This window comes from Mastomys coucha, unplaced genomic scaffold, assembly GCF_008632895.1.
Source record: "Mastomys coucha isolate ucsf_1 unplaced genomic scaffold, UCSF_Mcou_1 pScaffold15, whole genome shotgun sequence".
NCBI lineage: Eukaryota > Metazoa > Chordata > Mammalia > Rodentia > Muridae > Mastomys > Mastomys coucha.
This window is the reverse complement of record NW_022196897.1, coordinates 127,457,441-127,481,786: the sequence shown is the minus strand read 5'-3', so window position 1 is coordinate 127,481,786 and position 24,346 is coordinate 127,457,441. Positions and strand designations below refer to the sequence as shown.

Genomic DNA, 24,346 nt, shown 5'->3' with positions numbered 1-24,346 from the left:
GGTATACAAGAACTTAAAGATTCTATTGACTCCCTGGCTGTGGTGGTCCTTCAAAATCGGAGAGGCCTTGATTTACTGTTTCTAAAAGAGAGAGGTCTGTGTGCTGCCCTCAAAGAAGAATGTTGTTTTTATGTAAAACTGGATTGGCTCAAAATAGTTTAGATAAAGTTACGAAGGCTCTAGAAGAACGTCAAAAGCCAGAGAGAAACAAGAATCTTGGTATCAAAATTGGTTCTCTGCCTCCCCATGGCTCACCACCCTCCTTCCCAGCTTGCTGGGACCATTTGTGGGCCTCCTTCTTCTTCTCTCCTTTGGCCCTTTGGCCTTCAATTGTCTAAATACCTTTGTTAAGAATCAGGTTGACTCCGCTACCAAACCGGTGCAGGTTCACTATCATCGCCTTGACACTGAAGAGCCATCGCAGGCTCCCATCTCTGTGGCCCCGCGTGCCCCAGACTCCCCACCCTTCGGCCAGCCTCTCAACTTTCGGGTCTTACAAGAGGAACACTGGAAAGATAGGTTTTGCCTTGGGTCTCGCTAGGAATGGTCCATCCCATCTCCCCCTCTACTCAAATAGCCTAAGGCCATCAGCCCTGACCCACCCTGGCTCTCTCCCCATGACAAGGGACCTGGTAAGTCAGAGACAGAGCTGGCATTAAGTCTTGACCGCCCAAGACAGGGCAGCCCCGTGGGGGGGAGTGTTGACCCAGTGACGGGTAAGAGTTTGAGCATTGCTCTCTACCAGGCTCAGGCTCCCATCATGAGACCTCAAAGATGAGGTTGAGAGGCCTCCTTCCAGGGCGCTTCACTGTGATGGTTCAATTGACCTTATTACACAGACAAGGGGGAGATGTTGGGAACCATGAGAGCCCTGAGATAAACATCCTGCCCCAGCTAATTGAGAACCCTGAGATTAACATCCTGCCTGACAATCACAAGGATCTGGCTTGGCCCTGAGAAAAGAACATTCACGGAAATCTACCCCCTCCCCACCTGCTACCCTGCAGCTCAACCCCAGAAGATTTTGTAACCTTCCATCTCCCTCCTTCCTCTTCCCCTCCCCTCCAAGATTTTTGCTTTAAATATGCTCTGCTCCACTAAGTAAATGGCTCTTGACAAGCAATGCTTCCTTGAGTCCTGTTGTCTCTCTTGCCCATTTTTTATTCACAGGTTGTGACTCTCCTTGATCCCCCAAATAACTTGACCTGAAGGCCAGGTCAGGGTCTCTGTTCCCTTCCTTAGAACCTGAAAGAAACTGCGAAGTACCTTAACAGACAGAATGAAAACAATGTGTAGTGATGTTCTGGTTGTCTTTTTATTGCAGGGATAAAACACTATGACCCAGAGAAACCTGGAGATGAAAGGGATTATTTAAGTTTACAGCTCTAGTCTATCTAGGAGGGAAACCATGGCAGGAACTGAAGTAGAGACCAGAGAGAAAAACCTGTGGCCCTTTGTAGCTCATTTTCTTATAAAACTGTGGTGTTATTCTTGGTTGTCAACTTAACTACATCTGGAATTAAGGCCCCAAAATACCTGTGAGGGATTTTATTTTTCTAAATTTGAAGTAGGTAGACCCACTTGTTATCTGGGTCTTTGAGTTAGGAAGACCCACGTTTAACACAGACCTTTGAGTTGGGAAAAGACGTGCCTTTCATCTAGATCAGGCAGGAAGACACATCTGGAATCTGGGCTACACCTTCATATGAAACTGGATATAAGGACATGGGAGAAAGAAACTTTTACTCTTTGCCTGCTTGCCCTCACTTTGCTAGCACATCCATATCTTTCCTGGCTTTAAAATGTAGTTCTTCAGGAATCTAGCACATACTGAAGATCTGCTGAGACGTCCAGTCTTGTAGCTGGAACAATTACTGGATCCTTGGACTTTCCATTAATAGCCAGCCATTGATGGATTAGCTGGACTTCAGTCTGTAAATCACTCTAATAAATTCTCTCTCTCTCTCTCTCTCTCTCTCTCTCTCTCTCTCTTTCTCTTTGTTTTTTCAAGACAGGGTTTCTCCGTATAGCCCTGGCTGTCCTGGAACTCACTCTGTAGACCAGCCTGGCCTTGAACTCAGAAATCCACCAGCCTCTGCCTCCCAAGTGCTGGGATCAAAAGCGTGCACCACCACTACCCAGCTAATAAATTCTCTTCACACACACATACACAATTTTTATGTGTACATATATAGTCTTATAGAATGAATTCATATGAGTACATATATTCATGTGTATAGGCATATTCATATGTATACATTATAGAATCAAAATATATTATGTATTCTGTAAGTTCTGTTATTTTAAAGAACCTGATAATAGACCTATAAAACAACCAGGAGGATCTTTCCACATATGGCCATCCACACTTGTCTGGGTCCTCTGATATCAAACATTAATCAAGAAAATACCCTGCACAGATTTGCCTACAGGCCAATCTAATGGAGGCATTTTCTCAATTAAGGTTATCTTTTTCCAGGATTTTAATTTGTGTCATGTTGACAAAAATCCAGTACAGGTGGACATGAAGATCACTGAGCTACCAACACAGAGGTACATTTTGAAAGATAAACATAGCTGCTGCGTATGGTTTAAAACAAGAAAAAGCCTCCAGCACGGGGAGAAAAGAGAAAGGGGGGTTAGTCAGATATGGTTAAAGTGAGGTTTTGAGGCCAAGTTCCAGGAGGTGATGGAGATTGCAGCAGGAAGAGAACTGCCAGGGTCCCAGTAAGAAGTGGGGGCACATTCAAGACTATGAAGAGTTTAATGAAGGAGAAATTTAAATGATTTAATAAATGCTCTTGTGGTCTTCCTCTGACCCCTGAGGAAATCCCTGCAGGTGCTGTACAGGGGAGGAAACTGCACAAAGAGATAAGAATGAAGCCTGGTGCAGATTGACTTTCTCAACTTGGATCAGACATCTTTAGGGAGTTTTAATAACAGGCAGTTTATTCCCCACGTGTTTAAGTCCAGTATAATGTGGACAAAAGTTTCCTGGTATAATATAAACCCTGTTGCACAATGAAGCATACTTATATTGAAACTTGACTCAGGGTGCCATTTCTCCCAAGATGATGGGGTTCTAGAGATACTTTACCTATGCTAGCTTAAAAGGCTAAGAGTCTAGCCTCATTTTGGTCATACAGACAGTGTAGAGCTCATTTGGGCTATTAGCCACCTCTAGTCCGGGTAATGAGTCACCGCTGGCTATAACTGCCATTTTGATTACCCACCACCTCTGGTCCTGGTTATAGGAGCTTGATATGGCCTGGCAACAATAAAACAGATCACCAGACTGCTAATGACTTCCAATTCTCTGCTTTCTGGATTGAAAAGTAGGTTTTTCATTTTTACCACTGGAAAAATAATGTTGTGTGCTCAACACTCTTGGTTTCTCTGGAGATCTGTGGGCTCAAGGACCTTTGTGCTATGCTCCCAGCATGACTGCACTAATCTCCTGCAAAAAGTTCCTACTATGCTGGCCTATGAATTCTAAACAAGAGCCAGGTATTTGTTCATTGTCAGGGTAAAACACACACATGTACATGCACACAAACACCAAAACAAAAACCCTTAGTTATTCTAAGCTCCACGCCCACCAAAAGATAAAGAAATATAAAAACATCATATACAAAAAGACTGAAGTATAAAAACATGTAGTTATGCTACGAAAATTTCATTAAAAAAGAACAAAAAGGTCCAAAATCCTTCTTAGGAAGTATGAAAAACACACAGGAAAGTGGCTGAACGACCAAAGCTGGGAGGAGAGAGTCTAGTAGAGGGATCATTGCTTCAAAATACAAAACAGGCTGGAGAGTGATGTGACAGTGCAAACAGAGGGGCTGCCCATCTAGGCCTTACTAAAATACATCTTGATCTTTATACACAGAGCTAGACAGTTGTTTCCTTCAGGGACTCATCAACCTGGCAGAGAGCCCAGCAAGAAATAGCAGAATTGCTTCCATATCACAATGGAGCGTGCTGTGTGCTCAGCAGATAAAAGCATTTGCTGCCAATCCTGGTGACCTGAGTTCAATCCCTGGGATCCACATGGTGGAAAATGAGAACCAACTCCTAAATTGTCCTCCAATATCAACATGAGAACTGTGGTACTTAACACACACACACACACACACACACACACACACACACACACACACAGTGAGATACAGAGAGAGAGAGACAGACACAGAGATGACAGAGACAGAGACAGACAAAGACAGACAGATAGAAAGGCAAAGATAGAAATGATGTATTAAAATGTTTAATGAACATTGCCAATGTAGAAATGACATTTGTCTCACATGTATTATTTTTATAAAAATAGAACTTATAACTACATATATATAATGTCATGATTATATCTACATACATGCATTAACCCATTGCTAATTTGTTTCAGATTATTTAATGAAAAAAAGCAAAATCTGACAATACAACAGAGTGAAGACTTTTGGAAACTCTGAATCCCAAACAAACCGAAAGCCCGAGCGCTGGACTGGCATGCTGCCTCTCGCTCACGGGTACACAGTTGCTGCTCCGGAAGGTCTAGGCAAAGCTGGGCAGCTTGCTGTGGTGATCAGAGCAGTAATGAGCATTTTTCAAGAAGACCAGGGAAGCGGCAGTCAGCAGCAGTCAGAGGGAAGGCTTCCTCTCCATAGTTAGCCACCCAGATCAGCAGATAATGTTTTCCCAATAGTCGCTCATAGGACTGCCACCCAAAACTAATTTCTAAGTCATCATTAAAGTAGGGTTACCTCTTGAAGAGTCAATGAATGTCAAATCTAGGTCAATAAGAAATCATGAATCCATGGCAACATAAATGAAAAAAGCAATGGGATGTTTATATGGTTGTGTAAAAAGCAATGTGATATTTATATGTCTAAAAGCAATGTGATGTTTATATGGTTGTGTTTTCATTACAGTCTCCTGTAAGATATTCATCAGCTACAGAGCATAAAAACAGCTACCCGGGTAAGAAGCCCCTTAGACAACACCATAATCAAACGAACATTATCCTAATGAGACACACGGAAACCGTGCACATCACAGAGCATGCTGTGAAAACCGCAACAACAGCCACAGCGACAACAATGACTACAACCACAAAACAATAGCAACATACAAAACAGAAACAGAAGATGAAAAACCCCAGTCACTTCTGAGAGATGACTGCAAAGATAGTGAGGTTGATTCCTTGTCACGGAGAAACAGCAGACAAGCACGAGCTAGAAATGACCATACAATGTAACTGTCCTCGTGTTCAAAAGTGTTAAGAATCCTAGGCTCAAATTATATCTGAAGAGCTGTTCCAAGGCTGAAGGACAAGGACCCATGACAACAAGGTAGGACCCTTGACTTTGCAGAGGATTCTTAGCTTATAAAGAACATCACTGGAGAATGGAGACCACCTTGTTAGGGTGCGAATTTAGAACTGTGTCAGCGTTCATGCTGGTGGTTATTGAATCAGCATGTGCATGTGCATTTTTATGTGTGTATGTGTGTGTGTGCATGCACGCGTGCATGCACGCACATGTGTACACACAACACACGTCCATTCATCCTTATAGGCACATGTGGAAAGCCAGAACTGATGTCAGATACCTCTCTCAATTGCTTCTACAACCTTAGTTTTGAGAGAGGGTCTCTCACTGAATCTGGAGTGTGATGTTTTGTCTCTATTGGCTGGCAAGCAAGGACCCAGGATATACTTTACTGTCCTCCACCCCCCCACACACAAGAAAAAAAAACCCACCAAACACTGGTGTTACATGCACGATGGAGATTTGAACTCAGGTCCTGGAACTTGCACAGCAAAGCACTTTCCTCTCTGAGCTGTCTTCCAGTCCCTGCTTTTGATCTTTCTTTAGAGGAATTGCTCATGTTCCTAGAAGATCCCTAGCAAACTATCTGAAGAAGGGGATGCCAGGCACTTGGCAACTGACCTCAGGTTATTTAGGAAGAAAGTTTATTTCTGTGGCTTGCTTCTTGCTTTGTAACTGTACTTGCAGATTGTTTGTAGGGAACTCCCAGAAGGGATGGTATTTTGAATCCAGCCTCACGCACTTCCAGATTTGCTGAAGGGTGGATCTAGTCACAAAACCTGTACTGTCAGCGTTGGCCACAGTGGCTGCCTTAGACAGAATGAGCAAGTCTCCCCAGAGGAGTAGTTTGCAGCTGTTCAGGAGCACGTACCAAAACAGCCCCGTCTTTCCCCTACATGAGAACTGGCCTCGCCTCCCTCTCCACCTCCATCTCCTCACAAGCCATGTGCCTTCCTTTGTCCTCCCAGGGGCAAAGGGTGTTAGTGCTGAGTGAAGAATTCTCAGGCTGGGAAAATGACAAATGATCCCAGTGGATTTGCTAGCATTTGTGTCCAAGGAGGACAGAGTGCCTGAGTTTTTGTGCATCACTCCAGGCAGAGTGATTCCTGGGGGTGAGCTCATTCTTCAGATTGCCTCCAGTGGCTCCAGAGTGACAGGTGTGAGGAAGGACTAGCCACACTTGAGCTAGGCCATAGGAGACCGTGTTCAGCTATCTCTGATATTGGTAGACAATCTTAAGGCTCTCAGTACAGTAGGAAGGCACAGTTTTACTGTGATAGAAAACCGAGATTATGGGATACAAGGAAACCCTCATGTGAAAATCCAATACTGTTTCTTTCTGTAAGCAGTCCCCTTTAAAGAAAAACCACACACAAAAAAACTGTTGTCCTTTGAAAAGTTAGTGCCTCATATTACAAGTTCTCAGTTGTCCCGTTGTCATGATGCCAGCATGGAGGTGTGGGAGGGTCACTCTAATGCTGCACTCCTGTACCTAAGGAATGGGTTTTCAATTAAGCAAAGGGAAATGGATGCGGATGATTAATACAACATCCTTAGTTCTAGACTAAAGTAGATGAATTGAATGTTCCAACAAATATTGTTCAAATAACTCACAGGCATTTATAGAACTTTAAAAAAAAGAGACACCTTTAAAATGACTATAAAAGATGCCTTGTAGGAATCTGTTAAATAGATCTTTTCTTTTATTCTTTTATTGGCTTACTTATAATGAACTTTGATAAATTCTTCAAACGTGGAAGGGGTTTGGTCGCCAGTACCATGTGGTGGCTCAACAATCTGTGACTCTAGTCCCAGAGGACACGACACACTCTTCTGTTCTTTGCTAGTAGTAACTACTAGCCATGCAGGTAGCGCAGAGACACATTTGCAGACAAAACACCCATATGTGGAAAATTAAAGGACTAAATTAAAAAAAAACTTAAAGGAACTTCCCTCATTTGTCACCAGAGTAGGTGGCCCGACATGGTCTCAGAAGTTCATGTGGCTATGAGAAGCATGACTCAAGAGATTTTTAAGCCGAGGATATAAATATTTACTGGGTATACAGGAAAGAACTCACAAATTATCAAGTTTTATGTCTTATGTTAATCTAGATTTTCAGAGTTTGATATCTAAAAGAAATGTCATATCTAACTACATGGAGGATTATACTGCATTAGGAGATAAAAGTACAATTTAGCATTCTGCTTCCTAGATTAGATTTATTTCCACTAGCTACTATGACAGCTTCTTCCTGTCTGGAGGAACAGATGAAATACTGAGTGAACAGTACTGAGTATGGCTGGCATGCGAGTGGCCATGTCAAGAACTCCGATGCTTGGTCCATGCAAATGGCAAGCCCTTTTTCTGGTGCAGGCTGGACAGTATGTGCAGAGAACACCAACACAGGTCCCTTTTCCCAGAGGACTAAAGCCTGAGACTGGGGTACCAACTCTTCTGTTTGGGTGTCCGCCATTTTTTTTTTCATTTCCCGTTTGCCCCAGGCAGCCAATCCTAAAGCCATGAAAGTCATAGCAATTGCTTCTTCTTTTCTTCATTTTGTTTTTTTCATCCCTGTTTCCTGACTGTGGCAGTCACGGATGACGACATCACTTAGTAGGGAAGGTGCTGGTTGAAACCCACAATGTGACGGCAGAAAAGCACCGTTTGTGAGGAAATGAGTGCATGAGAACCCGTAAAATAATCTCTGCACTCAGCTAATTTTCCTGGTTAATAATTTATATGGTACATACAATAAGAGGTTAAAAATTCTGACTTACAAAATAGGATAATTATAACACATTATGGTAAAAGTTATTTAAAATGTACAGGGTTGCTTATTTCTGGAATTTTTTTCCCCATTTGATATTTTTAGACCATGGTTAAACATGACTAAAATCTCAGAAAGTAAAATCACAGATGAGACTAAAGGCACTACTATAAGTCCATCTGGATGGTGGGGACCTATGCTGACATGTTTGGAGGAGGAGGGCTGTGAGGAGCCTTGGTACCATCTTTTAGCTAAACTGCAGAGGATCCTGCCCATTTTGCATTTCAGGCTAACTGAGACTTCAGGAAGCACAGCCACCTCTGTGTGGAAGTCATTTGGTTTAATAAACATCCCAAGGGGAGTTTAGAGGATGCCACTCGATGGTTTTATCATCCACACTTTGAGGAACACTAACCTAGGAGAACAGGACCATAAGCAGAAGAGAGCGCCCTGGTTCCAGCATCTTACATAAGGAGGAGACCTGGAGGGCAGACAATGACTATCTTAGCAGCAAGGTATTCTTGAATGCCCATAACCAAAGACAACTTTTCCTTCATTCCCTGACCTAGTCTGTGCCTTCCCTGAAGTTTTGGAGGCAATAAGTGAAGGTAGAAAAAAATTCTATGCTGTGCACTTGTAAAAATGTTTGTATAAAGTGCTTTCTTGGGAAGCATAATTTGAAGAGGAGATCTGAAGGAGAGAGAACAGATAGGGAGAAGGTCTATTTTTAACTAATGCAGTGGCAGGAGGGAGTGCCAAGTGAATGAACTTAAGGAAAATATGAGAGAAACCCCAGTGACATAGGAGGATGAGTCAGTGTATTTTAAACATGGTTGTCATTACAAAACATTTTTGATCATATTAATAGAAGTTTCAAGAATTAATAAACACTTTTTGTGAGAGGGAACTTTCCTTGTTATAAATTTACTGTTTCAACCCACTAGCTCAAATTGCAGTCCAGTAAATACTACACTGGGTAATTTTTATATAGTATCTTGTTCAAGTCTCCCTAAGGTCACACAAAGGCATGGTTATTCCTTTCATTTTAGTGCATAGGAAGATGAGTTCTAGGGTAGAAAAACTTCCCCAAAAGGAAACCAGCATTTGAAAATGCAAGAGGTCTGTTCATATTTTCCTCATGCATTTATATGTAGCAGGGACCATATATCCTATCAGCAACCTACACGGGATAGCTCCAAACATGAGAGAGAATAGTGTTGACAAATAACAATGACAATAGGCATATTAAACTGGAATGCCTCACTGGGCAGTGGTGGCACATGCCTTTAATCCCAGCACTTGGGAGGCAGAGGCAGGTAGATTTCTGAGTTCGAGGCCAGCCAGGTCTATAGACTGAGTTCCAGGACATCCAGGGCTACACAGAGAAACTCTGTCTCAAAAACAACAACAACAAAAAACAAACAAAGCAAACAAACAAAAACCTGGAATGCCTCTTGTTCAAACAAGACACATAACTCTCCTCTCCCCCGGCAAACTCAGCCTTCTCACTGTAGAGAAAGTCATGATGCTGAAATTTTCTAAGTTTGATTTGGAATCTGAGTGCTAATTCTGCATCATGCCCAAAACTGCATGGAATGGGTAACTGTGGGGTAGGGCCTATAAACCAAATGGATTGTTGGCTGTGTCTGCTGACAGAGGAGGGCTCCAAGTGATCCCAGATCATGGCTAATATAGAGTAAATTGAAAGCAAGATAGTGGTAGAACATTTATTGAATTCTATTTTTTTCCACAGAAATTCAGTTTGTTTAAAGTCACAGTATTTTTAAATCTACAGGGTGAAACAAAGCTTTCCCTTTGTGAGAAAGCTGTTGTCCTGGTTTCTGCTTCCTCAGAACTGGTCAGTCACTGAGCTCCTTTGAGTGATGGAAAAATCTGAATTATGACTGCCTGATTTTACCCTTCACTGCACTTGTCAAAAAAATTAAATTAAAGATCATGCTTATGAATATAATGCATGGACTGCTGGATGGCATTCTGCAAGACAGCCTCTCACCAAACAGCATGTCACACAATACTCTAATATGCAAAGGAAATAATAGTGCAGAGAGGAAATTCTGCCTCTCAGGAAATATGAGGTTCATGTTCAAGGACTCAGAAAAAAAATTATTTTAGTAAAAGCTAATAACTCTAATGCTAACAGAATATTCAAACTAATATGCTTTCTTATTTTTGAAAATGTTTCCATGAAGAATTTCACCTGACTGAAGAGATCATTCATATTTTAATGTGCAATATAATGCTGATTTAGGATCATACAAGAGTGAGATTTCCTGAAAAGGGAGCATCCATGAACACTTGCTGAATATTCACGGCAGACGGAACTGCAGAGCCGGAATCAGAATAATAGTGCAGCATATAGAACTATGATGGAGAGGTGGCAGCAGTCTAGTAATCTTTATAGTTGAAAATCTGCTTTTAAAAACCTTACAAATGTGTGTATATATAACATATGTATGATATATATGTTATACATTGTAAAAGATATATCATATTCAAGCATACATATGTTTATACAAATATTTCCCTCTGCTAAGATAATTTTTTGGATAAATTACACACAAACACACAAGAAAAAGACAAAATAAACAAATAACAAACCATGCCTATTTATGTGTATGTACTAAGGATATGATGTGTATGTACATTTATAGGTATGCATGCATTTATAAATAGAGTTGTATGTGTGTGCTATCTATATCTAGCTTTTTTTAAAAAAAATCAGTGGTTAATGTAATTCCTGGAGGGTTGCCAGCCACATGATTACTGGGCTCAGCTCAAGTTTCTGAACCTGGTGGGTTGGGATGAAGTTCTCGTGTGTATATATCAAACATATTCCCCTGGTGATGCAAATGATGCAGATGACCTCTTGTGTCATCAAGAGCCAAAGACATAAGGCATAAAGGGGCCATGCTTATGTCATGGGTGTAGTGGGAAATTTTCCCATGTCAGCTTTAGCATTATATGCAGTCTATGCAATTACTCATGCATAAACATGAGCAAATAAAACTGTTCAGTCAGGTATGTATTTAAAGTCCTCCTAAATTGGTATCTTCAGAAAATTCAGAAAGCCAGATGTAAATAAAAGAGCTCATAAACTGACAATAAAAATTCCTACAAATGAAAGTCCAAGAGAATGCCGAAAAGAAAATAAAGGCAGTTAATGTAAGCATAATCTTACAGAAGCAAAAGCCACTGAACAGCACATGTAGTGAAAGCAGGTACAGAAGTGGACATGCATAGTGAAAGTAGACACAGAAGTGGACATGTGTAGTGAAAGCAGACACAGAAGTGGACATGCGCAGTGAAAGCAGACACAGAAGTGGACATGGCAGTGAAACCAGGCATAGAAGTAGACTTGTGCAGTGAAAACAGACAAGAAGTGGACATGCACAGTGAAAGCAGACACAGAAGTGGACATACACAGTGAAAGCAGACACAGAAGTGGACATGCACAGTGAAAGCAGACACAGAAGTGGACATGCGCAGTGAAACCATACACAGATTATGGAAAAGTGGTATTTTAAGTCACTGTAGACCTAAACGTATTTGCAAATAAAACATGAAAAAAAAAAGCAGGGGATACTGTAATGAGAAATTAAGTGAACTAAGCATCACATTGAATAGGGATCAGTAGAAAATTAGAAAACGTAATAACAGACTTGAAAAATTAACCAGAAGGCATCTGAGAGAGGAGAGATGAAAGGAGTGTAGTGGCTATTCCTGGTTGTCAACTTGACTATAATGAATTATAGTCCAGAATTGGAAGGCTTACCAGTGATCCTAATCTAGATGCTAGGAGATACAAGTTTCTGAACTGGATCTTGGCATGGAGATCTTGAGGCATAGTGGCTATGAGTCCCAGAAGGTTAAGACAGGGAGATCTCTGAGTTCAAGGTCATCTGGGATTAAAGGTGTGGAGGCACACACCTTTAATCTGGGCTATACCTTCTGCTGGAGACCTACATAAGGACATTGGCAGAAGGAAGATTTACTCTCTTTTTCTTCTTCCTGTGTCCCTTGTGGGACTGAGTAACTGCTAGATCCTTGGACTTCCATTCACAGCAGCTGCTGACCATCGTTGGGAGTTGGACTACAGACTATAAGCCATCAACAAATTCCCTTACTATATAGAGACTATCCATAAATTCTGTGACTCTAGAGAACCCTGACTAATACAAGGAGTGTTTGTGGGGGGAAGGGATTGGGGGTTGAGGGGAGTGGGGGCAGAGGGGAGCACAACGTGGTTAGAATCCAGAAAGTATTGAGAAATAATAGACAGCAGTAATAGGGTAATATTTTTATATTTGGTGAGGAAAAGAGTGCGGTGTTTTAAAACTAACAAAAGATACCTATCTCCGAATTCAAAAAAGATTCAGTAAATACTAAAAAGGAAAAAAAGAAAAAAAAGGAACTGGGTATCTAACCGCATCGTGTTGAAGCCACAGGACAAAATAGCTGGAGGGACAAGACAAGGGGAAAGAGCAACAGTTAAATGGGAAATTACTTCTCTACAAACACAGAAAAGGTACAATTCGAGGGAAAGTTTTGAAATGTTACAACTATCAAATTCAACGTTTTATTCAGAAAAAATAAGAACATCAAATTAAATACATTTACTGCACAATAAAGTCAGAGAGATTTTCACCAAAGAGAACCTACAATGTTTATCTCAAGGACTGAAGAAGAGTGTTTCCATAATGGTGTCAATTCTTTCAGTTATTTTGTGAGAAAGAATATTAGGAGTTGGAATGAACAAAATTGTCATTAACCATATGTGTGTGTTTATATATGTGTGTATATATATGTTAATACAGAATATTAGTTATAACATTTATATACTAAATTACTAAATATTAAAGTTATAAAATAATATCAATATGTAATATAATTATTTATTATGTGTATATTAATATAATTGATATAGAACATATTAAACAATTGTTAAGATATGTCAGCTTCTGGGTGTATTACCAGATGCTAGAAATTCAATTAGTGGTCTGAAACCACCAATAATGTTAATAATGGCATCGTATTGCCATGTAGTCATGAGCTGTCAGTCAAATAGTTTTGCTTTTGTAAAACCTTTTGTATTAAAAAGTCCAAGTGTACAGGTGTAGTCAGAAACTGAGTTTTTTGATGCTCAATATTTTAGTAAAATATTTAATAAAATAATAATGCTTCAACTAGAGCTATAATGGCATTGACTTAATTTCCTCTTACACAAAGCTTGTGCTCAGCATTTCAAAGTACATACTGCTTTTCCAGAGGACCCAAGTTTGGGCCCGACGTGAGCATGACTGGATAGCCACAACTGCCTGTATGTCCAGCTCCAGGAACCAACACCTCTGGCCTCTGTGGGTACCTTCACTCACACGGACTTAGCCACACACAAAAAGACACCGGCATATCCAATTTTTAAAACATTAAAAATAATTTCCAAAATTTCAAGGGGGAGAGGGTTATGTATGCTATGTCATTTCCAAAGGAAAAGAAATAACATAAATAGACTGAATAGACTTCGGTTTGTTTAAGAAACATTTGTAGCCTGTGCTTATTAAAAAAAAAATCCTAGTACAAAGAAAATTCTGAATTCTGGATTTAAAGTTGTTACAATTAAACCACACTGAGAAACCACAGGGAGTTTGTTTCCTTTGACCCTTTCAGAGGATGTGAGCTGATCACCACCCATCACTGTGAGGCTGGGAAGTCCAACAGGGAACTAAGGAAGAGAACTTATAAAATAAAATGCCAGAAGTACTTGGAACGAAGGTGGGGAGAGAGAAGACTAAGCTGGAAACTATTGCAAGCTCTAAACCAGGAGCACATAGCAGAAATAAGGAGCATGGTGTATACCGTAATGTGCTCTCCACCCAAGGAGCAATATTCTACTTGCAGGCATGTAAAACAGATTGGCCCCTTCTCTGGATTACGTGGGGAATGAGAAGTGCGAACACTGCTGTGTGTGGGTGCAGGTTTATATACTATTGTCAAAATAGACACACCGATAAATAAGAGCCATATCCCGAGCCCTCAGCCCCTGCCTGTCTGATTCACTGCCTTTTCTCATCCTTTCTCTGGGATTTACTAATTTTATTTGCCTTTGAGGCTGTCACTGGGCTAAAGCATAATCCCCATATTTGTAGAGTAACTAATGTTTACATTTCATCATAATAATACTGTCAGAATGTCCCTGGTAACAAACATAGCTATCACGTTATCCTCTCAGATGTTATGACTCAGAGCCATTTCTCAAAATCACACATTTGGAGGCAGGGGAAACTGTACCACTGAGTCATATTAGGATTAGGAGATGACATTTCCTGAACAGAGCAACTTTATGAGGAAGTAAAAAAAGAATCTTTAAGGAGTCACAGGGAGTAGCTTAGGAGAATAAGTCACAGCATGCCTATATTTTATACTGACAATAGACTCCAGCTTTGGAAAACCACCTTCAGTGGAAACTATGCATAGGTTGGCAGCCATCTTGTAAGGGGTATCCTATCCAGGAAAAACAACTGCTATTTTACTCCTAACTCTTTGAAAGCTTTATCTTCAGAGATCACCTAGAAAATGATGCAGTTAAAGTGAGAAGAATTCTCTCTCCAGTCTCCTCCTCGGACACTGTCAAGGCTTGCTATCTGAGTGGCAAGGCTGAGCCGCTGGCCTCCACCAGGAATCTAAGTGTTCTGCAAAAGTTCTAACTGCCTAAACACATCTTAGTGAGTGAGGACAGTCCTTAGTTTAGCCTAGCTTGTTTCTGACTCAGATGGTTATAAGGGTTATTGCCGTCACTAACAGAATGTCAGACCACTGCTTTACCACTCCTTACTTTATTCATTACCATTTGTAGGAAACGCTCATCCTTCAATGCTGGGACCATGCTGTGCCCCTTTCCAGTTCTCTCTCTCTCTAGTAATCCTGGGAGAAGGGAGAGCACCTGCTCACCTTGATCTCAACTTCATTTGCTCACAGAGAAGATCTGCCCTAAGAGCTGGCCTATTCTGTTCTGCATGTATTGAGATCAACAATTCAAAAGAGAAACCCAGCATGAGAGATCACTCTGGGGGCAGGTTGGATAGATGCTCTGCTCTGCAGGCATTACGAAGGAAGCCGGTATCCCGATCCCACCTTTCTTACAGCTCTACCTTCTCAGCTGGGTCTAACCTGTAGGTGGGTGAGAGCATTGCCCTTATCTATCAGTTGGTCCCTAACTCTTGCCAGGATGCTGCACCACGGTCATAGAGGTGTGCTCCTTAAGCCCTCTTTTCTAGCAAGAACCTGCAGCTTTGTTAAAAGCTGGTTGATGGCATCCTGTGGCTGCACTTAAGGATCCACACTAGGGATCAGCATTTAGCTGATACTGATGTTTGTATATAGTGGTGATGGAAAAAGGGGAAAGCTAGAGCCCAGGCAGTCCGGCTTGTGGCCAGACTCCTCTGAAGTCAGCACTTGCTCCTCTGAGCCTTCCCAGATTTTCTTAAGCTGTAGGAAGCTCTTCCTAGCTAACCCCCTTTTCTCCATTCTCTCCTCTCACCTGCTCATGCTCTGCCTCCCACTCCTCTCCTTTGTTATCTTCACCACCTCCCCTTTGATAAATATATGCTTCTCCTTCCATAGGGGAGAAGATTTTCATCAAGACCTAAAGTAACATCAATAATGTGACCAACTCTTCATTTCACTGAGAGGTGGAACTCCGCCTAAGCAAGTAGAAGACATATGTATTCTAACGTACCCCATCCCTCCACTTTTCAGAGAAAATTTGCATGACTGTGTGCTGTGCTAGGGCTACTAAAAACAGCATTGTTTCTTCAGAAACGTTAGTCCAGAAGGACTTGCTCATTCACTGTAAAATGCCCTGATACAATGGCCTGTAGAAAAATAGAAGTGACGATTTCTGCAGCATCTTGCTGAGGTTTGATTCTGGAATACCTAAAAACATATTTATGACAAAAACAAAGGATCCCAATAAGACTATAGCCACAGCATTATTCATCATGTGTAGGTCACATGGTTTGAGAACACCTTGTTTTAATACAACTCACACAATTTCACCTTACAGAAGTGCAAAATATGCCATGCAGAGAATGTGATTTTGTAAAGCCTGTATTTTTCTTTTTCTTTAACACGAAAAATCTGACTTCTCATATTCACAAAAGATACTGAACATATTCGGAAAGCATAGAACAATTATTCGGTGGCATTTTTTAACCCTTAAGAATATCTAAATTTGGAAGTATACACATAATTTACAAATGAAATGAAAGCTTGTCTTCCAAGCACAGAGCCCACCTTCACTGGAGTCTTTCGAACTTTCTGGTTTCTTGGCTTTGCTCTTCTTGTGGGTTGGAGAAAGGCCTTTAGGCTCTGGCCCTTCTGGAAGTACAAATATTTATTAATTCTTATTTAAATATTTAATAGTAAGGTTCAGAATATGTTCAGATTTAAAGATGTTTCTCCTTAGTAACCTCTGCCCAACACACACACATACACACACACACACACACACACACACACACACACACACACACACAAAACTAAGACTTAACTATAGATCTATCTGTCAATGTGGCTGAAGTAAATTTTGGCAAGGGGCTTAGATTTTTCCATCCTACTACGTAGACTTAAATTTTAGCTCCAGTATCTTTCTGTAGACATGATTAATGATTCATACAAATGTCAAATCATACACAAGTGCCTTGTTAAAAATTTGAATAATTCTCTGCACAAGAAGTCCAAGGCATTCTGCTTTATATTTCATAGCTTAGCAGGTGCCATTATACCTTTCTTCTTAGTCCTCAAAGGAGGGCAAAGGAAATACAATGTTGCCTCATTTTTGAGGTGACAGGAGGACTGGAAAAGATGCTGCTTCTATTTAATAGGCTTCTTTTGTAATCTAGAATCTAAGTGGCTCTCTTATACGTCCTCAATTAAACTATTGTGTTTAACAACTTCCTCAATGTTTTCTTCAATCTACCCACAGGGGCTAGTAAAAACTGAAGGGAGTTTGACAAAACATTTTTCAGCCCGCCCCCATCTGATTAGAATGTTTGCCAGCTCGGAGTTAGAGACTCAGTCTCGTCTTCCTCCTGAGAGTTCAGTGTCTTCTGTCTTCCTGGCTGCATGGTTTTTGTTTGGGGCTGGATGTCCTATTGCTTTACCCTTCCATCTTCAACCCATTAACAACTCCTTCTGCACTCTAAGACTAGATGCTCTGGCCTATGCCAATGAGCTCCTCAATACTCTACCTTCCTTTTATGTTTCATTAATGGGGAACCCAAGAAATCTACTTTCTGGGATCCTGGTACTCTTTGTGGGGTGACTAGGGCCTCAACTAAGGTTAGAGTCATTATTAGCTGACCTTCCTCCCAGGTCCCAGGTCTCAAAGTCACCCTTACTATATTATTCCATTCGAGGTTTGGAGATTAGGTGCACTAACCTCCAAGGCCTAATGGTTTCTCTTTACTCAACCTGTATCAGGAATGTCAAATATAAAAGTAGTCTGAACTACTCATTATGTGTACAAACTTCTCTCCATGGTACTCCATGTCTGGATGGCATTGCATACCATGTACTAACCAGTTTAAACTAAAACTAAACTAGGCTTCACCATCCAAAGTTAGGCTCACCTGCTGCTCAAGCCAACTAACCATGCCATCTCTGCTCTAAGATATTCTAGATCCATCTATTATGAATTGTGCTGGCACGCGAGTCAGCAGGACCTCCTGCTGCTTCTCCTGTCTTCAGCCTCCTGATCTCCTCTTCTAAGAACTGTGCTTCTGCTTCTCCACAGAGTGAGCTTTTAAAACATAAATCAGATGCGGGGTGCTCACCGGTTTGAAATCACTACTTAGGGTGACATCCTCATCCACTTCTGCTCCAGAGCACATTGTGCCACGTGGCCCTACGGGCACCTATAGTTTCATCTTTCACTTGCCTTTTGTGTTTTTCCCGTATTTCTATTGTATATGCATGAATGTTTTAAATGCATGTGTGTCTGTGCAGCACATGTGTGCAGTGTCCCCAGAAGCTACAGACGTGTAAGTTCCCCTAGAACTGGAGTTCCAGACAGTTGTGAGCTGCCATCTGAGTGCTGAGAATTGAACCTGGGTCCTCTGGAAGAACAGCCAGTGCTTATAACTGCTGAACCATCTCTCCAGCCCCTCTTTTTTATTTTATTTTATTTTATTTTTGAACCACAGTTAGGTTGATTCCTGCCTCAGGATTTTTGCTGCTATCCCCAACTCCAGTATCTCCATCATATTTCTGCCTAGTTTGGTGTCTTTTTTTTTTTTTCACTTTGTTTTTCAGACTAAATTGAGCCCTACCTCCCCCAACCCCACCCTAGAAAAACTTTCCCTAATTGCCTAATATAAAGAGCTTATAAATGAAGTTTTACAAAAACATGTCACTTGTATCTGGAATTATCTTGCTCCTTTGTTTGTGTCTTTATTGTACATTTATGTACACATTCAACCAACTCTAAATTCTGTGAGCAAAGGGCACTTCTCTTTTCCAATTCCTCCTGTATCCTCCGTGCTGAGCAGTACAGTGAGAATTTCATTTTAGAGTCTATTTTATTTTTTGCTTCACTGGTCCTTTCTTTAAGTCTAAGATCTAATAGGTCTATGCCTAATTCTTATTCTCTTAGCAACTGTTCCCTCATTCCAGAATCCTAAAATTATACTATGGAACTGTGTCTAACTTATTTCTCCCCCCCTTTTCTCTCAATTCTTGAGAAAGAAAGAGAACAATAATTTAAAAAATACATTTGAGAGATGTGCTATTAAAAATTTTGGCATCACAGTTTACAAAGGTTTGGGGCATGAAGTAGGTTTGATGTGGTCACAAGTCAGTCATGGCTGAGGTTATTATGGTGGTCAGGGTGAAAAATATTGCCAATGACTGCATTAGTGACTTCTGTCACAGGTGTGAGTTGCATGCCTGCCGACCCTTTAGAATGTTCCAGCAAAACCAGAAATGAGGTCTTTCAAACAGCTGATCGCATACAAATATTCAGTCCATGGAGTCACAAGGTGGGCAAGGTAACATTATGATCTCACTGTTAGAAGATCTAGGTCATTGTACTCTGAAGAGTGCCTCTGTCCTGGGGGCCGGGTGAGAGTCTCCAGAGATGAAAATGCAACTTCAAACTAGGGCTTCTTACACCAAGGTTTTTGTTAGTCACATTCCAATCTTGTGATTTCCTACCTTAATAGAAATTCTTTGGTCTAGGTGAGACTTTTCAAAGACATCAGTTTGCCTACATTTAAAGATACTATAATCCTTCCAAATACTAACATTTTCTATTATAAACTACAGGTGCTTTGTGGACAAGCGAGCTTGCTGCATATAAGGGCATGGGTGAAATTGATGAGTCTTTGATCATTTCCTGATGCCCACAGGATGCTCAGATAAAAGTCACCGAAAAACATGACCTCTGTGCAAAGGTTTCTACCTGAGGCTCAGCAGGGAAGTCACTCCCTCTTGGTCTGAAGGGAACTTAAGCTGATTTTGTTTCTCTTTGAAAACAATGTCATGGGCTTTCTTGATGCAGCACTATTTTAGGTTGCTTGCTTCTGGTAAAGGCTGGACTCTGGAGCCTAGGCATGAGGATGGCTACTTCCTACCCTTATGGCTACCCTTCCCCTCCCCAAGGTGAGCAGCATTGTGACAGTTGATGTAGTTAGAACCCTGCTGGCTCAGATTGGTCCAAGTAAAGAGTCTGTGGCCATGGAGATGGAAGAACATGGGAAACCATTTGCCATGCTTGAATCATGGCTGATTAAAGAGATAAAAAGAAATTCTAAGTGTTTAAGCCAGCTTGCTTCTTTCATCTCTCTCAAGTGAAGAATGTCACCTTGAAGACCTATCAACTCCATTTGAGATGCTTATGCCTCCATTTGCTCGAAGGGTCTGGGGACCAGAGCAAAAAAGTTATTCTCATGCATTCTCAGCTAAGTCAAACTTTGATTCAAATTCTGGCTGTATGATTTAAGCAAGAACTATTTGAAGCCTCCATAATGAAAGTTTCCTTTGTCCATTGTTGTATGAAATAAACTGATGCATGTCCAGGGAACTGCACAGACAAAAGTCTAGTTGAAATCTGGTATGCTAAGAGGTATGCTAAGCCAGACCTGAGTCCCCTCACATTAATCATTTGTGCTGTCTCTTCCCCAACTCTTGCATTGGTAGCTCTGAAATGTGCATGCCTGATATTATTCCACCTGCAGAATCAATAGAAGCCTACCATCAGGGCTCAAATCACTCAGAGAGCCAGTTGAGAAGCACTTCATTGCATTTAGATATAGCATCTGTTATTAGATCAAAAAGCCTTTCACTAGGTCAGTTGTATTCTTAACCATCTCTCTAGCTTTCCAACCTCTGTGAAGAGAGGTGATGCATGGTGGATGGGAGGCAGACATGAATGGTCTTAGGGGAGAGCCTTGACTCATCTTGCAGACCAACATACAAGGACTGTGAGATTAGAATAGAGTCAACCTGAACACCAATGTCTGGCAGAGCCATCTGGAGTGCTAAGGAACATCTGGCCCATGAGTCTCTCATGGTTTCAACACTCAAACATTAGGAGATGGAAGCTAGCTCCCCACATCCATTCTGTCTTGGCATCATGGGTCATTGAGCCAGACTCATCCAGATATGGACAGCAGAACTCCCTGGAAATTTGATTGAACTGGAATCAGAAATAATACTCCAGACCTCAGATGCCAATTCTACCTTGTGGAATCCTCCTTCCTTTCAATAATTCTTTCAAATTAATCAATGATGTTGGCTGTTAGCTAACTCTACTTAAGAAGTCAAATCCCTTTTCCTAGAAATGTGCACCTGTAGCACTGAGACAAATGATCCATAGGAATACAAGGCTGGGTCAGAAGGGATAGTACCTATGGCTGAAGATCCTCCAGGGACACCTCATGCAAAGCAATGCATAAGAATAAATAAGAATAACACTGGACTCATGCAATTTAATCTAGAACAGATTTTTAGGAATAAGACAAACTACATGAATATAAGGATTGAAGTTTCTATAAAAAATGTATCTTGGGATTTACTTTTCACAAAAATCAAGTGGCATTCTTGTCTTAGAGAATGTCTTACACTATCCCAGATATAGGTACTGGGACAATGTTTTGAGTACAGATAGATAATAGAGTTTATCTCAAGAAGTATTAGAAAAGGACTAGAATCAAGGCAGAAAAAGAAAGACACACAATTCTGTATACAGTCACGATAAGTCCTAGCATGGGCATCATAGGCTCAACTCTATTGGAGACTTCTTGGTGAGGGTATAGAAGCAGGATATTTAATATCCCAGCCATGTAAACATTGCCATTGAGGACTTAAATATGCTTGCTTAATGTTGAACTGAGATGCAGATACAAGATCTGTATGGATGTCAAAGATTTAGTATTAAAACTTAGACACAGTATCTTAACAGAATTTCTTTGTAGATTACATGTTGGAATAACATTTTTGGATGATTGTGTTATACAAAATTTTACCAAAGTTAATTTCATTTGTTTACTTATTTCTTTTTAGTGCAAGTACTAGAAAATAAAAAAATTACATATGAAATTCATATATTTCTATTGGACTGTACTAACTACAGCATAACCTAGAACTTGTCTCAGAAATATCTTAGGTGTGTGTGTGTGTGTGTGTGTGTGTGTGTGTGTGTGTGTGTGTGGTGGGTCTGGGGAATGAATCAAAGTCCTTGTACAAGGACTCTCACTGAGCTACACTCCCTCCACAGGAATCCTGGAACTCTTAGCCCATCATTGGTTGGAGAGCTATTCTGGAGAAACAAACTCACAAGTATACTGGGTTTTCTTTCCTGAATAGAGAAAAACCCTCAGCTGGGGGCCATAAAAGATATCATTAGAAAGTTTCCATTCAGAGCCAAGAATAGGTGCTGAGGGAACATAGGCAGGGTGCCAGAAGCAGCTCCTGCAGTTCATCCTCTGCTCCCTCCATCCCTGCTTGGAACTTTCAGATCCTTCATCCACTCCTCCTATTAGCTGAGTCCATTGCATTTATGGAGAGAAGGGAATCTTACAAATCAGACATGTCTAGACTGGAGATGAATAGAAAAAAGGCGTGGGCTCTTGCTTCAGTGAGCTTTTAAGAAGCTAGCAGATCCTGTTTCTCTATGCAGTGAGTGGGTCACCACAAGAGGGACTGAATTAAACAAATGCAGAGAATGTCCGTTTTAATCAAGTCTCAGTCAAAGAGATCCTTGACATCAGCATTTAAAGCTCTGTTAAATGGAATTTCTCAGACTAAGATTATCAGTAACTTACAAGATGCTCTAGCACCAAATTGTAGGACACTCAAAACTGAAATCTTTCAGATATCTGTCTTAAAATTTGAAAGCTGACCCTATTCCATAGCAAAAGCATTGCGACCATTGAGATGGAGAATATTCTTAATCATATAATTAGCTCCAAAAGAAAGTAACAGCATAGCTTGGCTTTATAGAGAGCTAAGCACCGTGAACAGCATTTAAGGTACATTATCTCATTGAATCTTCTAAGGGAAACAATATGGTGAGGATTATTACCCCAGAAGTGAACCATGAATATGGTAGAGAGACTTTAAAAGTTAACAAACATGTAGCTAGAAGTACATTCAAGTCCATTGCTTCATGAATCACTATTTAAGGACACACTGAATGGCTCCCTTAGGCTAGAACTTATACTTTTAACCAATAGGTTCCCTTGTGATCTTGGTCTTTCTTGAATGGTTGGGATATATCTTAATAATGAGAACAGTCAGTGCTATGCGATATTCATCAAAGATAGCCACAGGAAAAGTTGAGGTCTCAGGGGCAGTGAAGAACCCTCACCATCTAGAATGGAGGAAGTGATACCATGAAATTTCTAAATCTTGATCTTAAGGAGGTGAAGCATCTCCTGGGCTCACTGACTTCTTCAAGGTGAAATCAGATGGCTACCACGTTGGAATGCCTTCTAGGTCATCTAGATCTCTTTGACTATACAAATCAGAAATTGCCCCCAATAAAGCTTCTGTTCATAGCTGAGGCCAGGCAAGTAGATAAGAATATTTGGAAGAACCCAGAACCTATCTGTTTGAGGCCCAGATCTTACAGAATTGGATGTTTAAACTTCCTTTGCTCTGGAGTTTCTTAGCCACAGCTTATAAGCAAAACAAACTGTTGACTTGAACACAAAGATGTGGTGATGGTTTCCTTACAAATTGGCTGGGTTTGCTACAACAAAATGTCTGTCTGTCTGTCTGTCTCTCTGTCTGCTTCCTTCCTCCCTCCCTCTCTTCCTTCCCGCTCTCTTTCGTTCTTTGTTTTTTATTTTATTCCTTTACTCTGGCAAAACCTTCAAAGTTAGACTCAAACACAGTAACTATATTTGCCTAAAAGTTACTATGGCTGCCTTCCTATTTTATGATGTTGAACACACATTTAACATTTTTTTATTTCCTTAATCTTATTCTAGCTTTCTTTAAAAATTATAGGATTTGAATAAGTTCCCTACTTTACCCCAAGTAATAAAATCACAATTTTATTACCTGCATCTTCTTTCATGTCAACATCAGCTCCTTCATTGTTATCATCTGTTGGAAAAGGAAAGGAAAGATAAGACTTCTATCAAAGTAAGAAACAGCAGAACTTTCCAATTTGACTCATCAAATAATATAAGAAACACAAAGGGACAGCAGAGAGCAGTACTAGAGCAGCCATTTGTCCCAGATCATCATGTGGAGCTTGAGTACACTCTTCCAGCAGAACCTAACACCGGAGGTTACATTCCTGTTTATGACAACATATGAGGACCATAATTTGTTTTATTGATACAAGTTATATGTGGTCACATTGGTCATTTCAATTTTTCGAAAGTGTTACCCACAAACTAAGTCCTCTGATTCTACACTCACGGACAGTATGTTTGCTGAGCTCCAATGTCAGCACAGTGGACAATCCAATGTTTGTCTCACCACGCTGCAGGGAGAGAAGCGCTGTGCTGCTCTGTGCTAAGGCTGACCTTCTGCCGCCTGCTCCCATAGACCCTACTGGTGGTCTCCTTTCTGTTCAATCCCCTTCATTTCCCAGAATAACACCTTCTAAATGGACAGGGATGTAGGATTCATCTGCACTATGATGGCATGCTTGCTGGGTTACTCTCGTTTCCTTTCCTCTTTCTCCTCTACCCTGCCCACTCTCTCTCTCTCTCTCTCTCTC

General features: G+C 40.8%; 1 protein-coding gene across 12 annotated transcripts in view; it reads right to left on the bottom strand.

Annotated features, from left to right (window-relative positions):
- Macrod2 (mono-ADP ribosylhydrolase 2) overlaps nucleotides 1–24,346 on the bottom strand; it is a 1,944,357-nt gene that overhangs the window by 168,335 nt on the left and 1,751,676 nt on the right. For 9 of the 12 annotated variants that reach the window (XM_031372067.1, XM_031372070.1, XM_031372073.1 and 6 more), the window contains exons 10-11: nucleotides 23,677–23,721; nucleotides 16,405–16,488 (exon numbers count right to left, since the gene is read on the bottom strand). In XM_031372067.1, the coding sequence (XP_031227927.1) occupies nucleotides 16,405–16,488; nucleotides 23,677–23,721 (129 nt within the window). The remainder of the gene's footprint in view (nucleotides 1–16,404; nucleotides 16,489–23,676; nucleotides 23,722–24,346) is intronic. The other 3 variants (XM_031372071.1, XM_031372074.1, XM_031372075.1) reach the window with 1 other exon arrangement.